This window comes from Athene noctua, chromosome 6, assembly GCF_965140245.1.
Source record: "Athene noctua chromosome 6, bAthNoc1.hap1.1, whole genome shotgun sequence".
Classification (NCBI taxonomy): domain Eukaryota; kingdom Metazoa; phylum Chordata; class Aves; order Strigiformes; family Strigidae; genus Athene; species Athene noctua.
Window position 1 is genome coordinate 43,188,881 of NC_134042.1, and position 26,730 is coordinate 43,215,610.

At 40.7% G+C, this 26,730-nt stretch overlaps 1 protein-coding gene across 6 annotated transcripts in view; it reads right to left on the minus strand.

Moving 5' to 3' along the window:
* Window positions 1-26,730, minus strand: part of AKT1 (AKT serine/threonine kinase 1) — a 74,848-nt gene that overhangs the window by 15,422 nt on the left and 32,696 nt on the right. For 5 of the 6 annotated variants that reach the window (XM_074908788.1, XM_074908790.1, XM_074908785.1 and 2 more), the window contains 8 exons: window positions 19,871-19,999; window positions 13,220-13,331; window positions 10,272-10,419; window positions 8,329-8,460; window positions 8,106-8,171; window positions 6,354-6,422; window positions 5,527-5,652; window positions 4,098-4,226 (listed from right to left, as the gene is read on the minus strand). In XM_074908788.1, coding sequence (XP_074764889.1) covers window positions 4,098-4,226; window positions 5,527-5,652; window positions 6,354-6,422; window positions 8,106-8,171; window positions 8,329-8,460; window positions 10,272-10,419; window positions 13,220-13,331; window positions 19,871-19,999 — 911 coding nt within the window. The remainder of the gene's footprint in view (window positions 1-4,097; window positions 4,227-5,526; window positions 5,653-6,353; window positions 6,423-8,105; window positions 8,172-8,328; window positions 8,461-10,271; window positions 10,420-13,219; window positions 13,332-19,870; window positions 20,000-26,730) is intronic. The other variant, XM_074908791.1, reaches the window with a different exon arrangement.

Here is a 26,730-nt window from a genome sequence, read left to right on the forward strand (position 1 = left end):
CATTTGAAAAGAACTGGCATCCACGTTCACCATGCTAGGTGAGCAGAAGGGGAAAAAGGAGGCAGCGGGTACGTTACAGCAGCTCCCTTCTCTTCTTCCTCCCACCCTCCCTCACATTATGGTCATGATAAGCACAACCTTTGAAAGCCCAAAGGCTGAGAACTGTTCTCACGTTACAGAGCCAGCTGTTAAATTCTCACTTATTCATCACAAACTGTTCCAAATGGGATCCAATTTTTTAGAAAAACCCCAAACCACCAAGGAGCCAGTATGGGGAGAAAAGACCATCAACCCGTTACTTCACAAGCAACAAGCCGAACATCCCCATCAACCTGCAACCCCCAAACGGTGGCTCGGCCCAACCTGAAAGACCACCCACAAGTAATCAATGACTAATCAACATTAAACACTAAAAGCCAGAACACCACTCCCAACATTTGACGGAGTTGTATGTAGGACTATAAAATGGCAGCCAAATTGTCTGGAAGTGCTTCCCCTCCTCCCTTCTGCCTCTTTCCAAAGGCCTTGCTTATAGCTCTAACACTTCTGCCTCTGCTTGGGCTGCAAACCCAAGAATCGTCAGTGGGGTGGACTTCTGCCAGGTCTCACAGCAGAAGGAGTCCTGCACAGCTCATTTTTGCCTTCCCCTGGGCACTTCTACCTAACAAAGCCCCGGCTGGTGCAGGGACTGGGGCCCCCAGCAGTGCCCTCCAGCTCTCCTGCATGCTCTGGAGAAGCCCTGTCATAGTGCATTTCTGATCTTGTGCACTGCACGTTGTGAAGGGAGCGGGGAGTGTTTTGTGGCTTGTGGAGTGGATGTTACGAGGACTTCTCTAGACTTTATGTCTCCTATGCAGTTGTCTGTAGCTGACACCAACAGTCTCATGTTCCAGACCCTGTCCTCAGGTTTTAGTCGTCATCTTTACTCTTTTCACGGGGCTGCACTGAAATGCTTACTCTGGCTAAGAGCACAAACCACGACCACACCACCATCATGTTTTCTTGTTGCATGGTGTCTGTGTGAGCTTTACATTGCTACAATTCAGAATACTATACACTCAAAATTAAAAGGGTGAAAGAGCCAAACGAAGACGCCACAAGTTTAACAAAAGCAGGACCTGAACCTCTTACAAACCTTGATAAAGGTTTTGGACACAAAAAAGAAGCATCGAGACACCCCACATAACAACTGTTTGCACTCTGCCTCTCTTTATTCACTAATTATTCCCCTTAATTATCTGAACGAGGGAAAGGGCCTGCAGTAAAAATCAAAAGGCTGCCAGGTATTAGATTACCCTACATTGGTCTATTTACAGCATCCCCTGCCGTATGATTCACGCCAAACGACAGCTGGCTGTGCAGCTGCCCCGTACATGTATACGGCCGACACAGCTGCCGGCCGGACAGGATTCCAGGAGCCGGCCCCGTCCTTCCCGAGGCATCACAGCCCTGCAGCTCGCGGGAGATATTGTGTGACAATGCAGTTACCGCTCTCTGAGTCACCCTGTTCAATAAGCGCTTCCTGTTCACACTCCCCTACACTTGAGTTACCTAAAATAAAATCATCATGGGGCCTCCGATTTTCATTTTTATTTTTTAAACTGCTGCAAGAGATGCAATAGAAAAGATTGAAAGAAAACCACAAAGGCCCTTCTTGTGTATGTAATAAATGCTACACGTACTTTCAAAATGCAGAAGATATTTCAAATGTTACTTTAGTAAGCATATTAATACACTGTATTATAATCTAGATTCCTAACTACAACTCTTTCCTTCATATCCATTAATTCTAAACAGAATATAAAATGCTTATTTCTTCGAAGTTTTTTATCACAACAAGCACTCCTATTAGTGATTGCACAAAACAGAGCAACACCGTTAGCATCAAAAATACACCACAACGAAAAAGGTATTGTACTCATCCATGATTTATTTCAACACGCAGGATAGCTGGGAGGCAGTAAAGTAACAAGGTCATTTCACTTAAATTAAAGAATCATCATTTCCTAACAAGAAGCTCTAGACTGCTGTGAGATGGGAATTTGAAAGAGAAGGCAGAACAGCTGTAAACATCACAGCCATCGATGCATCTGACACATCAAAGTTGACATGGTTCAGTCACTGTCATCCATGCACGAGATTCCAGTATGAACCTAAAAACAACGATGCAACAACTGTACAAACATGCTGCTATGCCGGATTCAAGTTACAAATGCAGACAAGAAGATCCGAGACCCCTGCTTTTAAAGATGTATGACCTTAAACACACGGAATATCGCTCACGCAGGGTTTCCAGATTTTTTGCATGCTACCGACCAGATGACAAAAGCCTCCAGAATTTAACACTCCGACTCACAGATGGGATTTGCAAGTAAGGGAGAGAGCAAATCAAAAGGATCTGTCCTTCAGGGTTTTGGATGAGCCAACTCATCATAAATATTAAAAAGAAAAATAATAGCAAATAATATAACAGAAAAACAACATAATGCCTGCACAGGGAATCCCCACATTCCAAGTTAGGAAAAACACAAACAATAAGTATTTTAGTTTCCTTGATGAGAAACTGAAGTTCAGCTATTGATTTTAAGAGGGAAGCTAAAATAAAAGCCATGTTTATGAATACTAAAAACTTTGTTGTGCTGCTAATTACTCCCTCCATCAGTAAATCTCAAACTGTGGTGCACGGACCCCCAATTTATATTCACTGAAAACTCTGGTGATCCATGGAGAGCTGGCAGCTATTGTGAGACTGGCTCCACCTCCTTACTGCAAGCTACTTCGACAGGTGCCCACGTTCTTCATTATTACAAAGAGACTGGAGGACCTTGAAAGCAGCTGGGAGTTAAAAAAAAAAACCAAAACAACCCACAGACAAAAAACAAGAGCGCATTGCCACCGCCACGCAAGAGGAGAGCGCAAAAGCGCTGATCAGCAAAGACATCAGCTCTCAGTAGAAATATTCCTCCTCCACTTTGGTTTTCCACACTTTGTACTTCTGCATAATTCAACTCAAGAAGGGTTTGCGATGCTCAAGTCTCCCATCTCGGAGAAAGGCTACATTCCTGCCTGTGCCAACAATACACAACCTGCCGGCAGCCCCAGGCTTGCTTCTGCCTGTGCTCCAAGCTGGATAGAAGTCTTAACGCCACGGGTAGCAAAGCACCTACTGCAAGGCAAGCAGCCCTTCTGCAAGGCACGCCACGTTAGCTCAGGCTCAGTGCCCTACTAATACAGCGAATCTGCTTCCAGACAGCTCAGAGCGTGGGCAGAGAAAACTAGCGTCTGTCTGCAAAATACCATGTATACATATATCCTCTATCACACAATTTCACTTTTGATCTGCCCGTAACTAACTCACAGCTATAACACCACCTGTGTTGCACAACTCAGAAGGAGTATTTCCAGGATGAAAGTTGCAAGCACACATTTGCATTTTACTTTAAAAAAAAAAAAAAAGTACTAAAAACTCCCAAAACATACAGTTTGGGGACTGAGATCCCCTACTTGGATTTAGTTTCTCTGAAACTTAAAAGTTCAAATTAATGTTGAAAAACATCTCACGCTCTTACAGTCACAAAACAGTCGGCACTTTTAATGCATACCATGCTAAATACTGCAGAAAAAGCTTGGTCTGTCCTGTTTCTGAAAACATGTCACCTTATACTGGCTTCAAAGAGTAAAAGAATTGGACAATACTTTTATTTCTTAAGTGAAATCCTGTTGATAGCTTTCAAACAGGCCAACACACAGCAAAGAAATTGCAAAACCGTCACCAATCCACCCCATAGTATTTGAAGCAATTCAAAAGGGTTTTTTTTAAAGTTAGATTTCTGACACAAGAAGCGAGCACAGTTCCAGTAAAATGTAAATATTCCCTAAAGTGGAAGGAAGATACTATCCTCCTGAAAATTATTACATATCGTTATGCTAAAGATACGTCCCAGAACATGATGAATAAAAGATTCTCAGTATGTGCTGTTATATAACAGTAGTTACTGTATGAACACATTATGGCACAGGAATTACTCTGTATCACTACTGCTATCACGGATGGCATTTAAAAAGATAATTTAGTACAATAGCCAACATAAACATACCTCTGGTGCAAGATACTCTGGAGTGCCGCAGAAAGTCTTCATTGTTGCTCCATCCTTGATGCCTTCTTTACATAGTCCAAAATCTGTTATTTTTATGTGTCCATCTTTATCTAGCATAAGATTTTCCAACTGAGAAGAAAATTCAAATGAAAGACATTATTACGTATAACGTACATTGCTCCTGAGCGAGTCAATGAAAGACATGAATTTCTGCAGATCAGTTTTCAACCTCGTTCTCACTAGGGTCAGAACCACAGTAGCTGCCAAAGCACGTATGATGTAAATATACATTTATATCACTTTCCTTATTCTTTAGGGAACGTTAGGTAACTGATTTGTAGTCTTTGGGTAACTGATCACGTATACAGAAAGAACCCAGAATGCAGACACTGTATTTATGCTTCTACAATATTATCAACAACAGAACACCAGCTCTCTATTAAGTAAGTATTCCTCCTCACACAACTTCATCCCTGCTTTTACTCTAGGTGTTTTTATGAAAGACTCTGTACCAGTAAAAGATAGCAAATGAAACAAAAGTCAAATGCAAGGCTAAGGAACCACTTCCAAAGAGACCCTTTACATGACAATCACTTCATACATTTACTCAGCACGTGGTATTCATCCCAGCCTGTGCCACTAAATTTTGAGAAAGCCATCCAGATTTTAGGACAGAGTTTCCACTGTGTATGAAATAAAGCACTTTCAAAGGAATCATGGTTATATGGGAGACAAAATCCCAGCAGGAGTCCCAAAATTACTTTGACGTAGCCTGAAAACATTACACAGCAGGCTCCATTTTAGATTGCTCCTAAATGAACTACCAGTATCCTCTCATCCTCTCCTGAAAACACTTGTCAGGAAAAAAAAAAAGCTATAGTTGCATTTTCTTCAAGAATTTCCCAAGTTTGTTTGCTCTGAGATTTCTTGTTTGGTTGTGGGGTTTTTCCCTTCTGTGCTCAGCAAACAAATAAGCAATGAGAAGTTTATCCAATTTTCTAACTCAAGCAGGTACTATGAAGATAGTGCTATGCAGCACATTGCGAGGAAGTGCAACATCCACGCAGTACGAATTTGCACCTATCTTGTAAGACCTGGGATGAAGAGCCCAGGATTATGTTCCACCATGCAGAAGAACAGCAAGGTTTCTCTTGGAACCTAAGCAGGCAAGTGAAAATACAATCCAAGTACCTCTGTACCCCTTCATATTCTCTGAAACGCTGCCAGGGTCCTGATAAATGCATTATAAAACCTCTTAGGCTATAAAAGTGTTTAGACATCCTGTAAAGTCAAGTCCAACAGCTGCAATAACTGTTATGTTAAAGTTCAGTCAGGAAAGGCTTTCTTATAGTTCAGACTCATTTGCTTTTGTGACTAACAAACAAATAGCCCAAACCAAAAAAGCCTATGAAATTATTTTTCTACATACCTTCAAATCTCTATAAACCACATTCTTCTCTGAATGCAGGTAATCCAGTGCTGAAACAATCTCAGCTCCGTAAAACCGAGCCCGGTCTTCAGAAAAGACACGCTCTCTTGACAGATGGAAAAACAACTACAAGAACAATAATTTGTAACCTTTAGATTGCACATGTTTCTGAGTTATGTCTCGCAGTTCGCAGGCCATCCTGCTTGGAATGCAGTATTATCAAAGAGAAAACCCCGTCCCCATCCTCACCCAGCTGTGTTCCCAAATGTGTTAAAAAGGATCATTAATTAAATGATTAGACAATTATATCTCATATTCACAGATGCACACTGATAACCAGTTTGTGTGCTGCGTGTTCTTGTATGTACAGAAAATTATAAAAACTCATTTTGACTGAACTACAATTACATATTAAAACGACAGCTTAATATAGGATTTAGAGATGTTAATATTCCAACTTTTCCTTGACTGTCTAACAGTGTTTTGCCGTTTCTAGTTCTCCCTCCCAAGTAATACGTGCTCACAATATTCATTAAAAAGTGTTAGAAGTTGTCTGAGGAGCAACTAGAAAGCAACCCTGCCTTCTTGAGCTACATCAGATTACGATATGTTGCTGTCACGTAAAATATGAACCTACACCCAAAACCTCTATTCTCTAAAAACAGAGTTAAGAAAATTAAGAGTCTTAATTCTTAATATTAGTTAAACCTGGGACAACTTGGATTAATTAGAATTGCAAACATGGACCTTAACTAAACAATGTCAAGCAGAATTAGTAGTAGTACAGGAAAATCCTGAAGTATTAAACATTATTCCATTTCCCTTACCTCTCCTCCATTAGCATACTCCATAACAAAACACAAGCGATCATGTGTCTGAAAGGAATACTTTAAAGCCTGAAAGAGATTTAAACCAAAACTCAGAAGACAGACCACACTGACAGTTATAAAAGCATTTTAAACAGATTTTCAGAAACATAGACAGACATGAAATTGTCTATTTTTGTGGAGTTTTGGTCCTTGGATCTTATATAATACTTACATTTTCCTGTTGCAGCTGAGGACTGATCCACCGCCAACTTACTTCATTAAATAAATTTAATAAAACATTAAAATAATCCCTTGCAGAAGCTATCACTAATGCCTATGATGCTGTGAAACAAAGTCCTAGCCCATTAACAGTGATACAAAACATACCAATAGTGGCTTGAAGTTTCCTCCCCAGGCCACAAGCTCCTACAGTTTCATCTCACAGACGAGAGGCCACAGTCAAACCCGAAAGCACAAAGTTTTACCACACTGGTTACAAGCCCTCTTATATGAAACACACATATATTTACCCCACACAGCCCCCTGGTCTCTGCCCTGCTGCCTACAACTGCTCCCTGTTGACAGCCTGCCAGAGGATTGAGCAATACTGTCAGTATCAATTTGTGAGCAATTCACAAAAACAGACTGGACGGAGGGTGTGATGGAGCGTCACAAAGTGCCTTTGTACAGTCCTGTCACGTGTATTCCTGTGGCAAGTGTAACATCAACTTGTTTGCCACAGTCTTAAGTTTTTTGGTCACAACCCAGTCTTGTACCTGACTTCTCAAGACAACCTTTGTTTTGGATATTTGGGTTTATGAAAGCATTAAAAAGAAAATACCACATATGATATCTTCATCTTCATTACTAGGGGTGGCATTTTTAAACAAGTCATATTTTTGTAGATAAAGGGAGGATCAGGTTTTAGACATGTCAACAAACATTTACTGATTATACCCAGTACAGCCAATATTTGCTTCCAGAGGCCACGCTTAAAAGGTTTAAATTCCAGCTAAGCCCTTGTGCACCTGGACAAAAGAAAGAACCAGGATCCTACACAGGTCTCTTAGAGGGCTAAAGCAGTTGGAAAAAATTCAGAGCCAACTTGTAATAAATACTGGAAATAAAATCTTGAGGTAGAACTTGGGTATCTGAACTCAACCCTGAGAAACTGCTGGTGTTGGGAGATACAAACTATGAATATGGTTTGATTCGCAGCTAAGACAAGCTGAAAGGAAAGCAGCAGATAAAGCATGATCCTGTTCTTCCCTGTCCCATCCCACATGCTCCCACCAGTGTCCTTTGGCTGGCATTACCAGCACTGATTCCACAGTGAGCTGCTTCTGGGAGCTTAAAAAAACAACAAAGAGAGGCAAAATTAAAGGGTTTTTCCCCCACTATATCTTCCTGAACTTGTTTGTCACAAGATCAGGGTCACCCTGATCTCTTCTACAAAGAGGAGACAGAGCATTTGGAGGACAAGGAAAGCAGATACTTCTCTCAGAGATAGAAAGCCATTAAATGGGTGAGCCATAAAGTCGAACCACACCCTGAAACACTGTCTTCAAGAGGTACTGAGGACCTGCTCTGCAAGAATCAGAGGACTTAAAAAAGAATTTTAATTTATGCTTCCCAAAAATGGAAGGGTACAAAAATACCCAGGCACTCTGAAAACACTGATCTCAGATGTATTATATAAATAACAAAAAATAAGGAAGGTCTTGGTTGTCATGATGTCAAGTTACACTCAGCAGAGAGAGAAATGCTTACTGTTAGGAATGGATGCCGCGAGTTCTGTAAAACACGGTTTTCTGTCAGCGTGTGCGCTACTTCATCCTGAAACACAAGCAGAAGGAAATCAGCAAAGTGATTCCCCAGATCAGGGGTCCATTTCAATCACTAACAGAGCAATTCTTTACAAGTACTCAGAGGATCCTTGGTATGACTTTCCCGAATGCTGTATCACATTCCCAAGTTTCTCCCATCCACTCACCTTTGCAACAATAACTTCCTTCTTCAGAATTTTCATAGCGTAATACCGTCCGGTTGCTTTTTCTTTAACTAAAATGACCTTTCCAAAAGTGCCTTTTCCCAGTAGTTTAAGGTATTCAAACTCATTCATGGTCTGTTAATGATACAGATAAACAAGAACTGAATTACATGAACTAACAAAAAGTGTATCGTTCTCAGAATAGAAGTTCTCGTTCACATGAGAATACATTATGTATGCTGTATACGTGGGATTTTTAATCCTTTTGCTTAGGAGAATGCAGGAGCAGAAATGATTCCTTCATAAAAATGAATACCAGTGCACTCCCAAAGACAATCAAACTCTGAGGGGAAAACCATAAGCTTTCAATTAACAGAACACTCTTTTACATGACTCAACACTCAACTATGCAAATACCATTCAACGTATTACTACTAACCCATAGACATTTTGACCACTTTGTCAGTGCATTCATTAAAAGGCACATGTTGCTCTGATTTCAGGAATTAAACTCATACCTTTTTTCTCATGTTTCCCACCTCTCCAGAGGACCAGCTTTCTTGTGCTTCACTGAACAGCACCAAAACCCACAGACAAAATGACGGCTTCAGAGATTAGCCATTTGCTCTTATCTGTTCCACCATTAGGAAAAATGTTGGGGAAAATCAGAATCTGTTGCAGGCTGAGGATAGTCTCTGGACTCTCTTATCAATGACCATTGCCAACATGGCACCAGTGAGACTTATAGAGCCAAAAGCTACTACAGCTTCAGTTGGGGAAAAATATTAAGATGCTCCCAACAGCAAATTTCATCCATATTCTTCTGCAGGGCTGGCTGAGGAGCCTCTCTGCTAACTGTTCAATACAGTTGATGCCAGGACCCCCATCATCATTTTGGTTATCCTCACTACCATGCTCACTGTCTCAGAAGAACATGTATATTTAACTAATGAGGTGGTTCTTGCATTTCTACGAAGAGCTGTTCAGCAAGAGGGGTACCTATTCAGTCAAGGACACAGAAGCCTAATGGCAGCTACAATTCAGAATGCCATGTAAATAGCCACCCACATCAGTCTAAAACCACTGACGTAACACAAGGCTGGCATACGTACTTAGTGATAGCACTGGTGGATGGCTATCTTTTTTCTTTAAAAACTTCACTGGTCTTCCCCAAACTGAAACAAGCTTATGAAGTAAGTGGGGATAACAACGGTGAGATAAGGACACAAAGAAGTGCCTTGGTACAGTTCAGAGACATAGCATTTGTGTGGGAGAAGGTTCTATGAATTCTTCCTTACAAGAGCAGGTGGGAACACTTTGGAAAATGGAAACCCAAACAGGAGACCACAAGGGAGTAGAAAGAAGTGAAGGCAGGTTGAAGACACATACCTAAAAGAGCTCCACAGTCAAAAGATCTCCTCTGGCACATACTCCTTTCATGGAAAGCCATTGCTGAGCTGGCCCTGTGCATTCAGACAATGCTGTGCCTGATGCAAAAACCTGAGCTCTAGGAACACTACAGACAGACACTGCAGCGGCTGTCTGGGAGTCAGCCTAAACCTTTAATAAGGAGCAATTAAATCCAGTGGACCCACCCTAAATCCTGCAAATCTACTGGACTATCTTTGCACTAGCCTGTAAAGAGTTTACACAGTCACAGTCCAGCAGGAGCTATGATTTCAGGCTCTGTACCTCAGGAAAATAAGCAAACCACATACAGACCTGAGCTGGCCTTGAAAGCCATCCAGTGAGGACATCTGAACTCAGAACTCCAGTGGACCCAGACAGGCTTTGCCTGGTACCTGCTCAGCTCAGACAATTGTTTCCTCCAGAAGCTGCATCTACAACCAACTGTGTAATTGTTACGGGAACGGATGTGTCTTGTTGGCTATTTCTTGTCTACATTCTAGAAGACCTATATAGTTATTCCTGCTATGCTCACTTACCACTTTGTGTTTTGGCTTTGTCATAGAGACTTCCATTTCTTCAGCACCTGAATTATCACTAGGAGAGCCAGATCTAAAATCCATCATCTCTTCCTCTTGTTTCTTGAGGCTGTCTGCTACTGTTTGGATGGCTTTCGTCCATTCTTCCCTGGAAAAACAGAAGCAAAGACATTCATTACTCGTAACTTTAGACTACCATCTGACATGGCAAGGGTGATCAAGGAATATAAAGCAACTAATGCTCTCTGATGGAACAATGCAACATACAATGAATTATGTGCATTTTCAAGCACTGTAAAAATGTGTTTTTAAGAGCACTTTTAACATATATCTTTATTAATCATACTAGAAAGAAGAAACAACTGAAGTCCTCCCAATCTAGATACAATATAAGGCTTTTTGGACACAGAATTTCTAATAGGCATTCAGTCAGAGCTCAAGATATGACCTGGTGATACAGAGATTTATGTAACAAAAACAGACTTGCCAAAACCAAAAAGCAAATAGGTTCCATGCAGCACAAAGCAATTAAACACAGCTTCTCCATTCCTATGGTGCACTGAAAACCCATATATCTAACTGCTGGGGGCACTATGCCACCTCTTCGCACACACATCCCAAATTTTAATGGCAAGGGGTGTTCTAGGAGAAAGTATTAAAGCCCAGGATACTTAGGTTATTCCTCTGTTGTAAAGATAATGATAGAAGTATAGCAATTCCTGTGTAAATTTTAGTAGAATGTCAGCAAAAGCAGTGGCATTTTATCTTAGGCACAGGTCTTGGTTACGATAAAAGTTTCCACAGCTGTTACTGCAATGAGTACTCTAATACTGACCCCTTCAACTCCCACAGAGACCACTTCTACTCTGGCGTCGTTTGGGAAATTTCACACTTTTGGAAACTACTGAAGTGAAAGTTCTTGGCCTTCACTTCATTTCACTGCAAATTTACTGAACATGAAGGATGTAACTTGTAAGGGCTTACAGGATTTTGGGACAGACTTTAAGAAATACAGGGACTGAAGACATGTTCAGTGGACTGTGTGAATTTACCCTGGTTTATTATCTTTCATATCTGTAGGAAACTGGACATAGTGGTTTAGTTGATAGGTACCGGCTAAACGCTTCTTCCAAACACATCCCAGGTAAAACACTTTGCTACTACAGCAGCAAGAGAGGTAGTCAGTGCTGAACAACTCCACGCACAACCTGCAGTGAAGCCATGCCATCCTAATCAATGTCTTATTTTTTAATGGTTTTATGAAATCATTAAAAAAAACCCTTAACCATATCTGAATATGTGAATTTCAGTTTGTGATGGATAGAAGAGGCAGATCATTTCCCAGAGGATGCAAAGTCCATGGGAAAAAGCACCCAACAAAAAATTCTAACAAAAACTGCACCAGTTATACATATGGTCTTTCCTGCCCTGTGCATTTTTTATTTTGTATTTTGTCTGAATGTGCAACGTCCAGCCCTGTCTGGGACAGCAAGGTAATGCTAAAAATTCTGAACATTCTCCCTATACAAACAGCACAGACTACTTCACTCACCATCACAAAGACATTCCTTTATTTACTAGTCATTTTTTATATTCGCAATGATTACAAAAAGAACTTTTTCTTCTGTATTTTTATCTCTTCATCTCTCTCAAAAAACAAATGTTGGTTGGCAAAGGCACAGAGAAAGGTAAAGGCGTATCTACCTTCACATCTCTTTTAAGATCTGTTACTGACTTGGTTGAGATCTCTGCTCTCCTGAAGTGAGTATCTTTGATTTCTGGGAGACCAGAATTTCACCCTCAGCTTTTATGTCTCAAGCATACACAACAGAGGTGACTAACACTCTGAGCCCTGAAGTGTCACAAAGCTGACTTAATTGGCTAGGAGGGAACAAAACAAGACTGAAATACAATCTTTCCCCAAGTAGAAACTGTTATTCACTCCCTTTAGGGTCACTGACCACAAAGCTACTAAAAGAAACAAGGACCAGTTTCTTTTCCTATGCTTTTAATTTGATATCACCTTCTTCTGATCACTGTAATAGAATCAAAAGCAATAAACAGGAACCTTCTTTAAATCAGAGCATACAAAGGCTATGAAAGAAAAAAGCAAAGAATACTAGGTAGAATTTGCTGATCTTAAAAATCAACATGTTCCAGTATAATATCTAGGGACGACAATGGTTTTAAAATACACCCCCCCCCTTAGGGCAATGGTACTCGAATAATTTGAGTTCAGTTCTTGAAGAGCAAGTAAATATTTAAATACTCTGTAGTTGTAGAATAGCTGTGCTGGAAAACTGTTCTCTCAGGAGGTAAGAGATCAATTCTCCAATGATGAGAGCACAGGATGCATGCTCTTAGCTTTGTTTCCTAACAGCTGAAACAGAAATCTGCACCTGCAGCAGATAACTATCACTTTTATTATCTAATTTGCATAAAACATTAGCAATCAGCAAATGATACAACTAACTTTTTTTCCTTTAAAAACAAGGTGTCTAAAAAGACTTTAAAAGGTCAGTATTTTGATAGAACTCCATTTTGCCTGAATCTCTATTTCACTTGTGCTCATCCTTCCAGAAACTCCCAGGTCAGAAACCTTTCATTTCACATACCACAACATTTCCAGTGAGAAATGAACCTTAAGTTTCCAGAAATAACTACCTGTGTGCTGGTACACACCTGCACCTGTCCGTTTTGGATACCCAACCTAGCAACACTTCATTTACAAATGCCACTCAAAATCCACTCTCTGAAACCCCCTTTAAGGTACCTTTTATACTGGAACATGCACTAAAACCGAGGCACTCAAAAATTATTTGTTGCTTTTCAGTCTAGACGTACATCATCTGATAAATAAGAGCTTCAGCAAAGGACTTGCTATTAATGCTGAACACTTGCATCTGCTTTTGCAAGTAGTTTATGTATTAAATATGAATGAAACATACCGCTCCTCTGGAGTCTCCACATGAAATGTTCTTTCAATTACTGTGGTCCACTGGAGGCATCTAATGATAAATGTGTTTGGTTTAGGTCGTTCTGTCTTCATCAGCTGGCACTCTACCACAATCAAGGAAGAAAGAGTCATGGTACATAAGCAGGTTTAAATAATCATTTGTCTTTATTCTTATCTAGCAAACTGTTGTGATTAATCAGCCATAGAAATCTCTGTAAGTACTTCTTTAGGAGACTTGAGACAATTTACTGTGTTGATGAAACCAATAAATAGCTTGGGAGATAGCCATCTAAGCAGCAATGAAATCAAATTCTGCTTAGAAAGGCTCCACATTTGGTCTGCCCATAGAGGTAAGTAGAAATGTGATGACACAGAGGCTGCTCAGACTCAGGTCCTACACTCCAAAGGTCATCCAGAGCAGAACACACGGACAAAGTCAGCTGATAATGCAGCAATTACATCCACTGAAACTAAAGCCAAGCCCCCACATGCCCTCCCTTTGACTTTCCTGACACAAACCCCTGTCCTTGGCTTTCAAGGAGTTGTTGCTAGAGAGTGTGTCTGGTCATTTTGCAGCAACCTGATGAAGATTAGACTCAGCATTTCCAGTCCTCAAACACTAGAGGGAACATCAAACTGCAGTGGCACCCCCAGAAAAGACCCTATTCAAAAGGCCTTTGGGACAGACGCTGCAGAGTCAGATGCTGCATGGACACGCAGCTAACAGTTTCCACCACTGCCAGTATCTAAACACAACCTAAAAAGGCTACAGAAGTATAGCTACATGAAAAACCACTGCTTCCTTCATAAAAACGTTCTCTCGAGAGCTGAGCGCTAATTTTTTTTTTTTCTTTTTAAAATCACACCTACTATTTTAAGCTACGTATTATGAGTGTTTACCCTTCAAATCTGGACCCGAAAATGCATGTGATTAAGGGTACACTAGGTATACTAGAAGAGAGGATCTGAAAAACAAAATCAATGAAATAACAACAGAAGCCAAAACACCGTATTTTTCAGATTTATATTAATAGAAAATCTAATACTAGTTAAACAGCTCCTGGTTAAAGGAAAATCAAATGAAGAAATCAAGTGGTGGGGGAGGAAAAAAAAAAAGAGATAATTGGGTTTTTTTCCTTAAACTCTTTTCTTTGCAGTTAATGAAACCATAAGATTGCTATTATTTGATCTTCAGGTTCTAAATCAACTTCCAAGTAAATAAAAATGCACTACGAAGACAAGAAAAAATTTCTGCTTACTGCTAGAGCTATGAACATCCTCCACCATCAGCAACATGCAAGTCGAGGGCAGAATCCGGCCAGAATAACATGGTACTAAAGCTACACTGGTATTGTTAGGTTAGTTTTATTATTGAGAAAATTTAGAATGTTCAGTTTTAAATTCAAGCTCTTAATTAGCACCAAGATAAAATATTTACTGCCAGTGTTTTTGGGTGCCGTATTTTTGGCAATATATTTCATGCCTCATTTGCTACTGGAATTATAAGCTTTTCAATGAGTAACTCTGCATTTTTCATGACAAGAAAATCTAATTTTTCTTTAGCGGCACACTGAGGTTATACTGCATCCTACTAAAGCACTGCAATTAGATAAGAGAAAGTTTATTAATGAGTCATGAAAAGGTTTTAGTGTGATAAACGGCACTCCTTCATTCACTGAGATTAAAGAACTTCCACACAGCAACGCAGCCGTGCTTGCAGAGTGCTGTATTTAGCCTTCCAGCTAAGAGGAGGCATCCTCTTTCACAGAACAGCACTGCAAGCCGAACACAACTGCACGAACTGGCGCAGCCCAGTAAGCCCAGTTCAGCTCAAAAGATCTCATTCCTGCTCCCGCATCGCCCACCTTAGCTTAGCTGCTTTTCTGGTTTTTTGTTGTTTGTTTGTTCTGTCTCCCATTTTTGTCTACTTAATGTGACTGAGGCTGGGGTTGTCCTCTATGAGCCTGCACAATGCAGCCCTAACAGATACTGAATTTGGCTGAAGACTCAAAGAAGAAAATCAGGCTATTTCTAACCTCGTGCTAATCCAGAGCTGTTCCCCTATACTTCTCCAGAAGTGCAACATTATGAAGAAGTAAACTAAAAGGCTTTGCTTACTTTTTTAAAACAGACTTTAGATTCCCATTTAGTGCCTCAGATTAAGTATTCTGATGTAGCAGCACAGATAATTTAAACTAGCCATGAACTCTAAACTTTAACCATTTAATTTCAGAATCATAAAACATACAAGGCATTTTGTCATTGAAGGGGACCAATTAAACATCACCACTTTTCCCCTAAATCAGCACTGTCCATTGATATTTGTTAAGCTTGCTGATCCAGCAATCTTTTAAGGCATACAGCAAGATGAATAATAGAGATTTGTCAGTTAATAACCACTATAATTCAAGTATGTCACATAGAAGTGTTTTGTTTCGTGAACAATATGCTGTCTAATTACCCTGCTCAATCATAACAGCACATATCAAGAAATACAGAAGGCTTTAAATTGCTTTACTAAAGTGCTGTACCATATAGGTTTCAGAAAGTTTGAAGCTACCACTTAGTTCTCCCCATATACAACAATCGTGTGGATTTTATCAATGAAACAATGAAGCAGTAGGTTTCTTACTTTTAAAAACAGCTCTGTGCTCTTTACTGCAGCTGGCAAGCTAGGGAAGCACCAAACTTGACTTCTATAATCAAGTAATGCAACATGCACCACTACAGCAGAGCACAGATACGGATGCTGTATATTATTAGGTGTGATTCATGACGTGTTTGGGGGTTTCGCTATGAAAACATTCACATTTCAAATATGGGCTGAGGGTCACTTACCCACTTTGAAGGCAGTTTTTTCTGTCAAACAGGCCTAGGTAAGTATCCCCATTTGCAACAAAGTAAGTACTATAAACAGCAGCCTGTTAAAAATTATTTAAATTGCTCTAAAGAACCTCTTGATTCTTTCCTGGCTTTGGTCTTTTAAAGTAAGTAGGACAGAGAAATTGTTCCTAACAGGAATAGACACCAAGGCATTCAAATGTAAATTACCTTTTTGTATTTGAAAGACACTTAGTATTATCCCAGTGACTTTCTAAAATGTCACAATATTTGCTTCCCCAGCACTTAAGCTAAAAGGCAGATTACTTGAGATGGAAGTGTCGAACTCTGCTCCCTATATAATGACATCACACTTAAAACAATAATGTCAAGGAAGAATCCTTCTTCCTGCTTTGTTTTTTTTAAGGAAGAGGATGGGGAAAAAACAAAAGGCAAATCAGGCAAGAAGAATGATGAATAAATAAAACTTTGGAAAGGCAAACAGGAATATTATGTTGAAGTGCTCCTTTTCTGCTAGCACCACCTGATAGATTCACCCCCAAACAGCTCAGCATGGCAAAAATGAGGAGCTGGGAGCCCCGTGTTACAGACCTGGACTAAGGTGGCCGCTAGTAACAGCAGAGAAAAAATTTGTACACTAATCTTTCCATCCTGCGGCCTCTGATAAATGCTTGACTGCAGACACGCAGTCCTGTCCCAAAAGGAACACACATATTGTTGAGCAATTATGTTTTCAGCTGTGTAACAAAACCACCACGGTCCACCCCCCTTTTTGACAGAGAAATAATCCCTTCTTTCTAACAGGAATAACCTCTCTCTCCATGTGGTTTTTCACAATATACTGCTCTTCTCAGCTATATGGTTTTAAAGGCTTATAACCTAATAGGCAGACATACACAATAATCCGAGATTACAATCGGTATGAAGGCTACTTATCTCACAGATTTACAACACAGGCTCTATTGGTTATTTATCTGCAGGGTCTCTGGAGCAGAACTATTTAAGTACAAGCTTTTTTTATTCCTTGTATCTTACTAGTGGTGAAGTACAGAACACGAATACAAACATGACTCAAAAAATCACAGCTAAATGCTCAGGCACCATCTTTCAGAGATTTTGCTTTGGTTCTTGTTAGTTTTTTTAAAATAAATTACCAATAGCTAATTTTCCAGGAAAAATAAACTCCTTAAGCATATAATTAAATTGCAAACACAGATATATAGATATTTTAAGTGGAAAAGAGCTACTTAAAAGAAAAAAGCCTCTTTTTACCATAGGGGGCCACAGAAGCAAGTTTTCAAAGATATATGATCAAAACCCTCACGGACTGAAAGGAAAACGCTAGTGTAGAAGAAGAGACTGTCAAGCACATAGAAAGCACACTATTTATTGCTAATACTTTCTTCATACCAGTTAAGGGAAAAGACAGATCATCATTAGACGTTATCTTCTTTCACTGTTTTCTCTTGAATTGAGTATTTCCTACCTCTCATAGGTTGACAGAATCACTTAATATGAATTTTACATTACAAATAAGAGTCTCATGAAAAAAACCTTTTACTTACAAAGATAAAAAACCCTACATTATTTTACAACAGAAGAGGGTAAAGATTTTAATCAGAAACATGGGACCATTTCCAAAGAACAGACTGACACAGACAGCCTGCCATCTCATTAAAAAAAAAAAAAAAAAAATCCAGTTCACTAATTAACAAAAAAGTCAGTGCTATCATGGTCTCTTGGGAGGGGGGGGGGAAAAAAAAAAAAGTATGAATTTTTACAGAACATTTAAGCTATATTTCCTCCACCTTTCTCTGGCAGGAGGTTTCTACAGGCTGTCTCTGCAGCGCAAGGCTGCCTTCTGGCCTGAGCCTTCCTCCAGAGGCAGCTCAAGTTCATTCACGCTAACTCGACAAGTTAACCCAAATGAAAGTACCAGGCAAGCAGGTTCAAAGAGAAAACTTGTGGTGCAAAACACATTCAAAGGATACAAATGTGGAGGGTACCCAGAAGGGAACCGCACATCAGGTGCTGGCAGCACTGCATGCCAGTGCCTACACGAGAAATTAAATCCTGGTGGGGCAACAGCTGCTTCTGTGAGCCCAAAACCACAATAATGACTTCTAGCAAGGAGGCCCCCTCTGCTAATCATCAAGGCCTTCCCGACCTGCCACTGGTTCACCAGGCAAGAGCCACTGCTAGAAACATCCTTCTACCCACTACGCTCCCCACAATCCCTCTTATGGGGGCTACATGTTACTCTATAGGCATGTGTCATGTCTTTTTTGACAATGCTCCAATACTATGGTAACAAATTTGTTTATCTATAAATGCCAAGACTGATGGGCTCAATCTGCCAAAAAAAGTACCATATTCCTGTTGTGAAAACTGATTTAAGTTAACCCGTTCCGAGGACAACTTGGACAAAGAGAAGGCAACAGACACATCTTTTTTTACTCCTCAGCACTGAGCTGCAGTAAATAATTATCGTAAGTAATGCAGTTAGCAGCAACAGGATGGAAGTGCCCTGCAAAAAGTGCATTTGTTAACAGCCTCTGGCTACAGACCAAGAACTGAATTAATTTATGAATTAATGGCTTTCTGCTGCTTTTTTTTACCTTCTTGATCCATAAGGAGATACTGGTCTAAAGGGGAAAGTACCATGTCATTACCAAAATGAAAACACTATGACATTTCTCTCTCTAAAATGAGACAAAAACCCCCAAAGCACTCTTGGCATCCTGCAGAGAGGCACCAGACAACAGCACGTCCGTTATTTATACCCATCATCAGTCAGAACAGGTAGGTATATGTTGCTACCAGTGGAAAAAAATGAACATTTGTGTTAATTCCTAGTGCTGCCCAGTCCTCTTCTGGGCCCGGGGTGTTCCACAATAAATCTGACTGCTTAAAGGTCAACTACAAAGATGAACCCCATATATTTCAAGCTACCCTGTAATGAAGAGGGAAAGCCCCTACCCTTCTCTCTGCAGAGCTCTGCTTCCACCAGTCACCAGGAACAGATTGTTGTTAATAACAGGTGCCACAATGATCTATTTTTAAGTGGTGGAACGAGACACAGGCACATCATGAGACAGGAAAGAGTAAGAACAGGAGAAAATAAAAGCTGGAAGTATACAGCAAAAGGTTAAAATCATGAGCAAGAAAAGGAAATTATCTCCAGAGTCTTCTATCGCATCCTGTGCTTCAGCACCTGAGCAAAGTCGGAAATGTTTGCATAGGACAGAGTGCAGAGGTTAGGAGATGTTATTATTTCCAAACCTGTTTGTTGGCTCTAACATAAGAAATATGGTTTTATGTTCAAAATTAAGAAAAACTCTCTCTGTTTCATCAAAACCAGTGCTCACTCTGCATTCTCTTACTTTACTAATCAATTAACTTTGACCTATGTCAATGACACTTGAATTCAGATCTGGTGGCAGAACAAGAGTCTGAAATGTTTCGACTGTGCCTACCTGCCAAGTATCAAGAGATGTGCCTGGGTTAATCTTCACTTTAAAGAAAGCTGATGACATGCAAAATATGAACAAACAAACCCATTCTATTCTATAACCACAAACAGTAATTAGTAGAAAATGGAGAAAAAAAAAAAAAAAAAGCAGAACATCAAACCTCTAGATCACCGTTATTCCTAAGAAATACAGTGGGATTTTATTGTCTCAAATAAACACATACATCATACTGGGCAAACCCAAATGTTACTGATACATCTTACCAGCGCTATGACTGCAAGAAGACATCAACCCCCAAACTGGATGAGGGAGCAGGTAAAAACACTTACGAGCTACTGAGAAGTTATTTAAAGGTGATTCCCGCTGGTCAACATCCTGCGGTCGTTCCTTGTAGCCAATGAACGTGCCATCGTTCTTTAAAAGAAAATACCGCGGCCTCCATGTTTTTATGTATTCTCCTGCAAAGAAAGGATGGGCAAAAGGAGAGAACGTCAGAAAACAACCTGAAATACTGACTCGCCAATAATTTTTTTTTTCATATTAGAACTATATGTCAGCATGACATAGCAGCAACTTTAAGAACATTCAGTTCATTCTGATACAAACAGTGGAAAAATACAGGCACTGAGTCAGATATTGCTAGTAATGTTAACCATAAAAATGGGACTTCATAAAAGGTAAACAGCCATGTTTTGTTCTTCCATCTACTCTGATTTCCATTCAAATTCTGCAACATCTGCCTTAAATGCATTTTAAATTTTAAAAAAATCAGAGCAGATGTCCTATGTATTATTTTTGCTATTGTCATTTTTCATACTGACAAGTGGAGAAATTTTTTTCATTTACATTTTGCAGCGCAAGTATTTTAAACAACAATGGGTAATTTACTAATTAGTCAACTGCTTTATCAAACCAACAGTCACTTTTAGAACATAAGAAGATAATTCTCTGCTTAAGTTACATAACATCACTCACTCCTCTCACAACATCTCAAGCATGAAACACAAGATGATATATCACAATATGAAGGGGAAAACACTGGATGATATATAGCCACCAAAAAAGGAAAAAACACCTCTATTCTGAAAGATATTCACCTTTCTTTGTCAAAGAAACCACCCCTTGCTCACACCATGCTACTGTTCATCTGCGTAACCTGCACAGGTGACAGCCGCGTGGCTGCGTTACAGCCACATTCAAAATGTCCAGCAGTAGAAGAAGAGTTGATCAAAACCTGTTATTACTGGATTTATTCAGTTGGGCTTCAGGGAAGGAAGACGGGTTCCACCTGTGGCTCTTCTGGGTGACTGTCAATGTGCCCCAGTTTCCCCCTTTGCTCACTATCCATGTTATGTTCTCCAGAACCTCAAATAGTTTTACATGGTGTCAAGCTGGCCCTCCAGGTCCTACAAGTCCTGCATTAATGTTTCTTTTTGGCTGAATCACAAAAGCCTCACTTGAGGTACTATTGAAAGGAGAGTACCAGCCACACTTTCCCAACTCTTCTCACCCCAACAACAACTGATTTAAAAAAGTTTTTTAAAGCAGCAGCCACTACAAAGCACCCACAGCTGGGCAGCAGCTATAGCCTCCTCCCTCCAGAATAGTTTCTCATTTGTTTGTCGAACAACAGGGAGAGGACAAGGGAGCAGACTAGCAGCCCAGCTTCTTTCTGGTCTGCTGCAGCAGGAGCACGCCTGCGCACCCCGCGATGCTGCCCCTGCAGCGGCTGGTACCCAGTGCCCACGGTTTCATCTGCTGGTGAGCTCCTCAAACAACCACCGAGAGCAGTGAGAAGAAAAGGCTCCCCAGATTTATTGGCTCTGGCAACCTTCTGCTGCTCTCCTGTTCTCCCAGGCTCGGCTCACACCCTCTCTTCCTGCTGCTCGGCTCTCTTCCACTGGTAATTTCTCTCCCAGCGATGTGCATCCTGCCCCAGGAACTCCCCTGCAGCTGCTTTGTCTCCTTCCTCTCCACACAGACCTCCTCTCCTTCTGCGGTGCAGTTTCAACCTGCTTCAGGCACCAGCTGTGTCATTTCTTCTCCATTCAGACTCATACTTTTCTCTCCTGCACACAGAAGCACAAGCAACCCCAATGACCACGGCACATGGCCATGGGTATATACACACTCTCAGTTGCTGCTTTCACCTGTGTAGCCCTCATTAGGTTTTTGATTTTCTAATCTAAAGCAAAAAACTAAGAGTTAACGAACCGGTGGAGAGTGTCACACATAGCTACCTTTGCAACAGTGGCCACATCTACAGAAAACATCCATTTGCACTGAAGAAACAGGAAACAGGGCAAGAAAGACAAGAGGAAAAGAAACGAGCACAAACCTTCTCAGTCTTTTTGAGACGTCTGTTACAACTGAAAGTGTTATACTAACCCGTAAGGGGTTTACAAAAATGTCATCGTTGCTTTAGGAATTTCAGAAGAATTTGCCTATAGCTGTCATGGCTTAACATTTATAAGCAAGGCAGTAAATGTAGAAGGTTTTGTTGTCATCATCTTTTTAATTCTGACCTTAATTAAAAGCTGAAAACTTTCTGGGATCAGTAGGAGCTTATGAAGCCTTTCACATTTAAATTATCAGTCCAACTCAGCCCAGATCACTGAGATTACTCCAATCTCATTACTATTACACCACAGATGTGACTACAGGACAAGAAGATACATGGCACGCTCAGCCTAGCTCTTGATGAGAGGTTTCCCAGGTAAGCAGGTCGGGGAGGTGGCTGCCCAGACCATCAAGATTTTGGAACACACTGTTACATACCTGACTCGTTGGTATTTTCTTCTCTTGCATAAAGTACACGCAGGAGACCTAGGAACCATCATACGCCCTTTATCATGTCTGCATTTAGTACTAAATCCAGATTGGATGGCATGAAAAATACCTGAAGAGGGGCAAAACAGTTTCCATTTCCCTTACTCCCTAATCTATGCTACACGTCTTCCCCATCGGTATTTACAGAGGGCACATTTATTTTTTGCAGATTCTGAAATTACTATCTGGTTATTTTCAGTGAAGTGTGCATAATTTTACACAAAATTACACTGTACTGTCAAAAGAGACTCTTCCTCTTAGATTAGATGCTTACGTTTGGCTCTCATACTTTCTTACAGCTTTATTCCACCGATCTGTTTCCCTGTTAGAAACACATCATCTAACAGGATTAATCACATAGTCTTTAAAACGGTGTATTCCATACATATATAGCATCCTCCTCCACACTCACTCCTTCTTCACTCTTTCTGTGTGAAAAACCAAGGATTTCATTACTGCCAGGCATTTTGCAAGGACTATTCTATTGGAGCTTCCCTTACCCACTGCTTTAGCTGGTTCTGGTGACTGATCCACCTTTTTAATTTGCAAATAAGTAACAGGATTTTAAACGTCTTTTTCCACATCTGAAGCTTAATGAATCCTGTAATATGGCAAGCATACATATTATTGATTATTGCTCTTGCCAAGGACAGTATGAGGCACACTGCAGCATCTGTGGTATAAATTTTATTATATAACATGCTGAGGTTATACTTCTGCATCTTGCAGCAAAGTGGCAAGACACTGCCTGGTATGCGACTTCCCAATCAGATAATCTCTAAGTGTAATTTTACATTCAAGCCTGAGCAAACTATTGTTCCTCTACAGAAGTTCTGAAACACAGATTTATCAATGCAGTCATCAAGAAAATGTACAAAGTGTGTATTCTTAAGTAACAAGTTCATACTTTTATGATTAGCTAAAACACTATAAACTTCCTACAGCCTGTGAGGACTCCCATATTGATCACAACAGTAAATCCAAGTCCTCTAGGCCAAAAAGGTGTTCATCAATACAGACAAAAAATAATTATGTGGAACCACTGGGACAAAGCTGATTGAAAAAGATTAACACCTTTTCCTTCCTCTGATATACTCAGTAAGCTGTCATGCCCGAAGAGTGAATTGATCCATTTCAATTTTTGCTCTGTGTTTTTTATTCCTGTTGCAGTTTTAAGAATCATAACAGTAAGTTACTTGAAGTCACTAATATTAGTAGTTATGTAGTCACACTAGAAGAATTGTACCAAGTACAGTAAATTCACGTATGTGTGGCAAATTCTACCAGACAACACTAAAAAAATAATAATAATGATCCACCATGGAAAAGTGAACAATTTACAAAGCAAAACATTTTTTCCTCTGTGATTCATTGCTTGTGTAATGCCCTGGCAGAGCCTTCTTTGTTTTCAGTAACAGAATGCTAACACTGCAGAGAGAGGAAAGCAAAAGCATGGGTTATAAATCCTACATATAAAATCCTGGAACCAAACAGACTCCTCTGTAGCTTGCTAGCTTTATTATTTAAAATCTTTATGTACCATTCTGTTTACTCCAAGCAATTTCCAAATTGCAAAGATTCCCAAACTGTATATTTCTGGAAGTATACATGAAGATTGTTATAGACCGATTTCCCTTTATTGCCTTGTGTCTGCCCCCACACACTGCACATTAAAATACTTAACACACACTTAGAATGTAAATCCATCTCATGCCAGAAAAGCTTTTTCACAGTAACATGTACTGCAAAGCACGCTTACGCCTGAATATTTCAGAAAAAGTTAAACACAAAACTCTCTTGGTTCATGAAAAGTTAATTCTACTGAGGATTTACAATAATGCAGGGTTAGGTTATTTTCCTCTCCTCCCCACAACAGTATCTCACCGAATCTGGAGCTGTCTACCACTGATAGAGTGTCTAACATCAGAAACAGCTGCCACTCCCTGGGAAGCTCACGGGGTAAGTGGAGAATAATGAGCAGCAAGCACCAGCAGAACAAAAGAAAATCCATCTTTATTTACCAACTGCTGCATGCTTGTTGCTGCATCAAGCTCATTCAAAGCCAACACCACACCCTTTAATTCAGAACAGACTATATTTAAGAAGTCTCTGCCTTTTTTTTTTTTAATCAACTCATACATACCACTGGTTTGAAAAAAAAAATCATTAGGTTAACCAAGTCAGCATCCAATGATACCCTTGATATTTACAAAAGCTTTGGACCAACTATTAACTTTCTTATGCCCCAAAGTAACCAGAACAACCCCAGAAGCACCAACTGAAAACAAGGTCTCAGTTATGTGAAATGCACTCAAGTGGCTACCACAAATCTATGGATAAATAATGCATTAAACTTCCTGTTCTGAGCATCAGCAGTAGCACCATTAATTACAATTAAGGTTAACACTCAAAATGTTAGAGCTTTTCGGTTATGCAAGTCCTCTCTACGCTCCCTCACACTCTGAAGATGTACGCCATTCCTTGATTGTACAGCTCTGAACATTCCGAGGGAAACACCAAAGTTATGCGCCACTGGTCAAAGGCGGAATGACTCATTTCTGAGCCTTCAATGGCCATGAGAAGTGGTCTGCATCCTGTCGGCCTAATAAGGCTTCAGCGAAACAGAAGCCAGCTTCCTTAAAGACGTGAAGCTTTCAGGAGCTGCCATCTCCTGCGTACTGAAGAGTGGGACAGGGATTTACAGCTAGCTTCTGCTGTTTGAGTAAATAGGGTAAGTGTCCCCTCGCTTCAAAACCAGCTGAAATCAAAACAGATTTGGAAAAAGAAAGCAGGGCTTGAAAACTTGCCTTTGCATTTCTAAAGCACTCGGAAGCAAGTCCTTTCCAAAGACAGAGAGCTAATTCTGGATCTTAACGACTTGACACCAAACAATTAAGTCTAGGGTGACCCAAATGAAAACTCTCAGTTCAAATATGTATTTTCTTTTAAAAATAGCTGCACAGACACCCACCAGGCTGGTGCAGCACTCTTCCCTTCCCTCAACAAACTGTCAAAACAAGATATTTAAACACAGTGCCAGATTTTCGGTAGCTTGGGGAAAGGAAAAAGAAAAAGAGAGAAAAAAAAGAGGTTATGCTAATGTCTTTCTCAACAGGCTCGCGGAGAGAGAAGGACCTCTGGTTTAGTCTGCCTATTCAGAGGCGCAGCGAAGGGGGCCGGTTCTTTGATGATTTTTTTTTTGGCCCCTCTCTGGATGCCTCATCGGCCGTCGCCCCCAGCGTACAGCTGCGGAGGCACTGCCTGTGCCCTGAATCTCAATGAGGCGGTCGGGGCTGCCGCCGGGGCTGCTCCCCGGCAGGGAGGTCAGCCCGCGGCCCACAGCTCGCCTGCGCCAGGCCAGCACTCCACAGCTCACAGCCCAGCTCCTCCGCGCCTTTCACGGCCCTAATACAGGGTCCCACGGTCACAACGGGCTAATTCGGGGCACGGCAAATTCGCTCCCCGCTTTGTTGTTCCTCAGGCAGCTGGACGGTCTTGCGGTGTGGCGGCAGTCCGCATGGCCATGACTGACGTGACTACCAACAGGTTAAGAAGAAATGCCTCCTTCTCTTCCAGCTCGGCTCCGGCTTTTCTAAACCTACAGCCATTTCTCACGCTCAAAGAAAGCTGCAACACAGGGCACCTGCTTCATTATCATAACTTGGGGGAATTTGGGGAGGGAGGGAAGCGAGAGGGGAGCTGGAGGTGGGGCGAAGGGGGATGGCTGAGCATTCTGGCCTTCAGATGACAAAGGGAACCCCTCGAGGACTGCTCCTGGTCACCTGGCACCCCACGTCTGTAAATTAACTTCAGAAAGCAATAGCCTTGGCTCAGCGCTCCCCATAAAGCTCTATGGGAGCGCTGTGTACAAAAATGAGTGTACTGGAAGCTACCTCTGTCTTTAGTTACAAAACAGCACAGATAGGAAACACCTAGTGAAGGCAAGGAATGGGTGTTCTGATTCACAAAGCCAGATCATGGGAGAGATCAGAAGTCAGATTACGGAGAAAGAAAAACAGATTCTCACCCAACACTTTCTCCATGCAGGGGATGGACAACTACCACGTTCTCCAATTCCATCTCTGTCAAAAGGTTTGAGATCACCAGTCAACACCACCACTACAGATGACACCTCTATTTTTTTATCACTGTATTTCAACTGTATGGTTATGTAAAACTGAAACATGGATTTTTTTTTTTCTTTTTTTTGCTGAGTTTCAGTTTAGAAGGTCAAAAATGTTGCCATATTGCTTACAGCAATCAATTTAAGCAATACCAGATATTCCCAAAGGAGCGAAAGAGAATTAATCAGCATGTAAAAAACTCCTTACTCCTACCTTTGGCACAGCTTAGTCAGGCT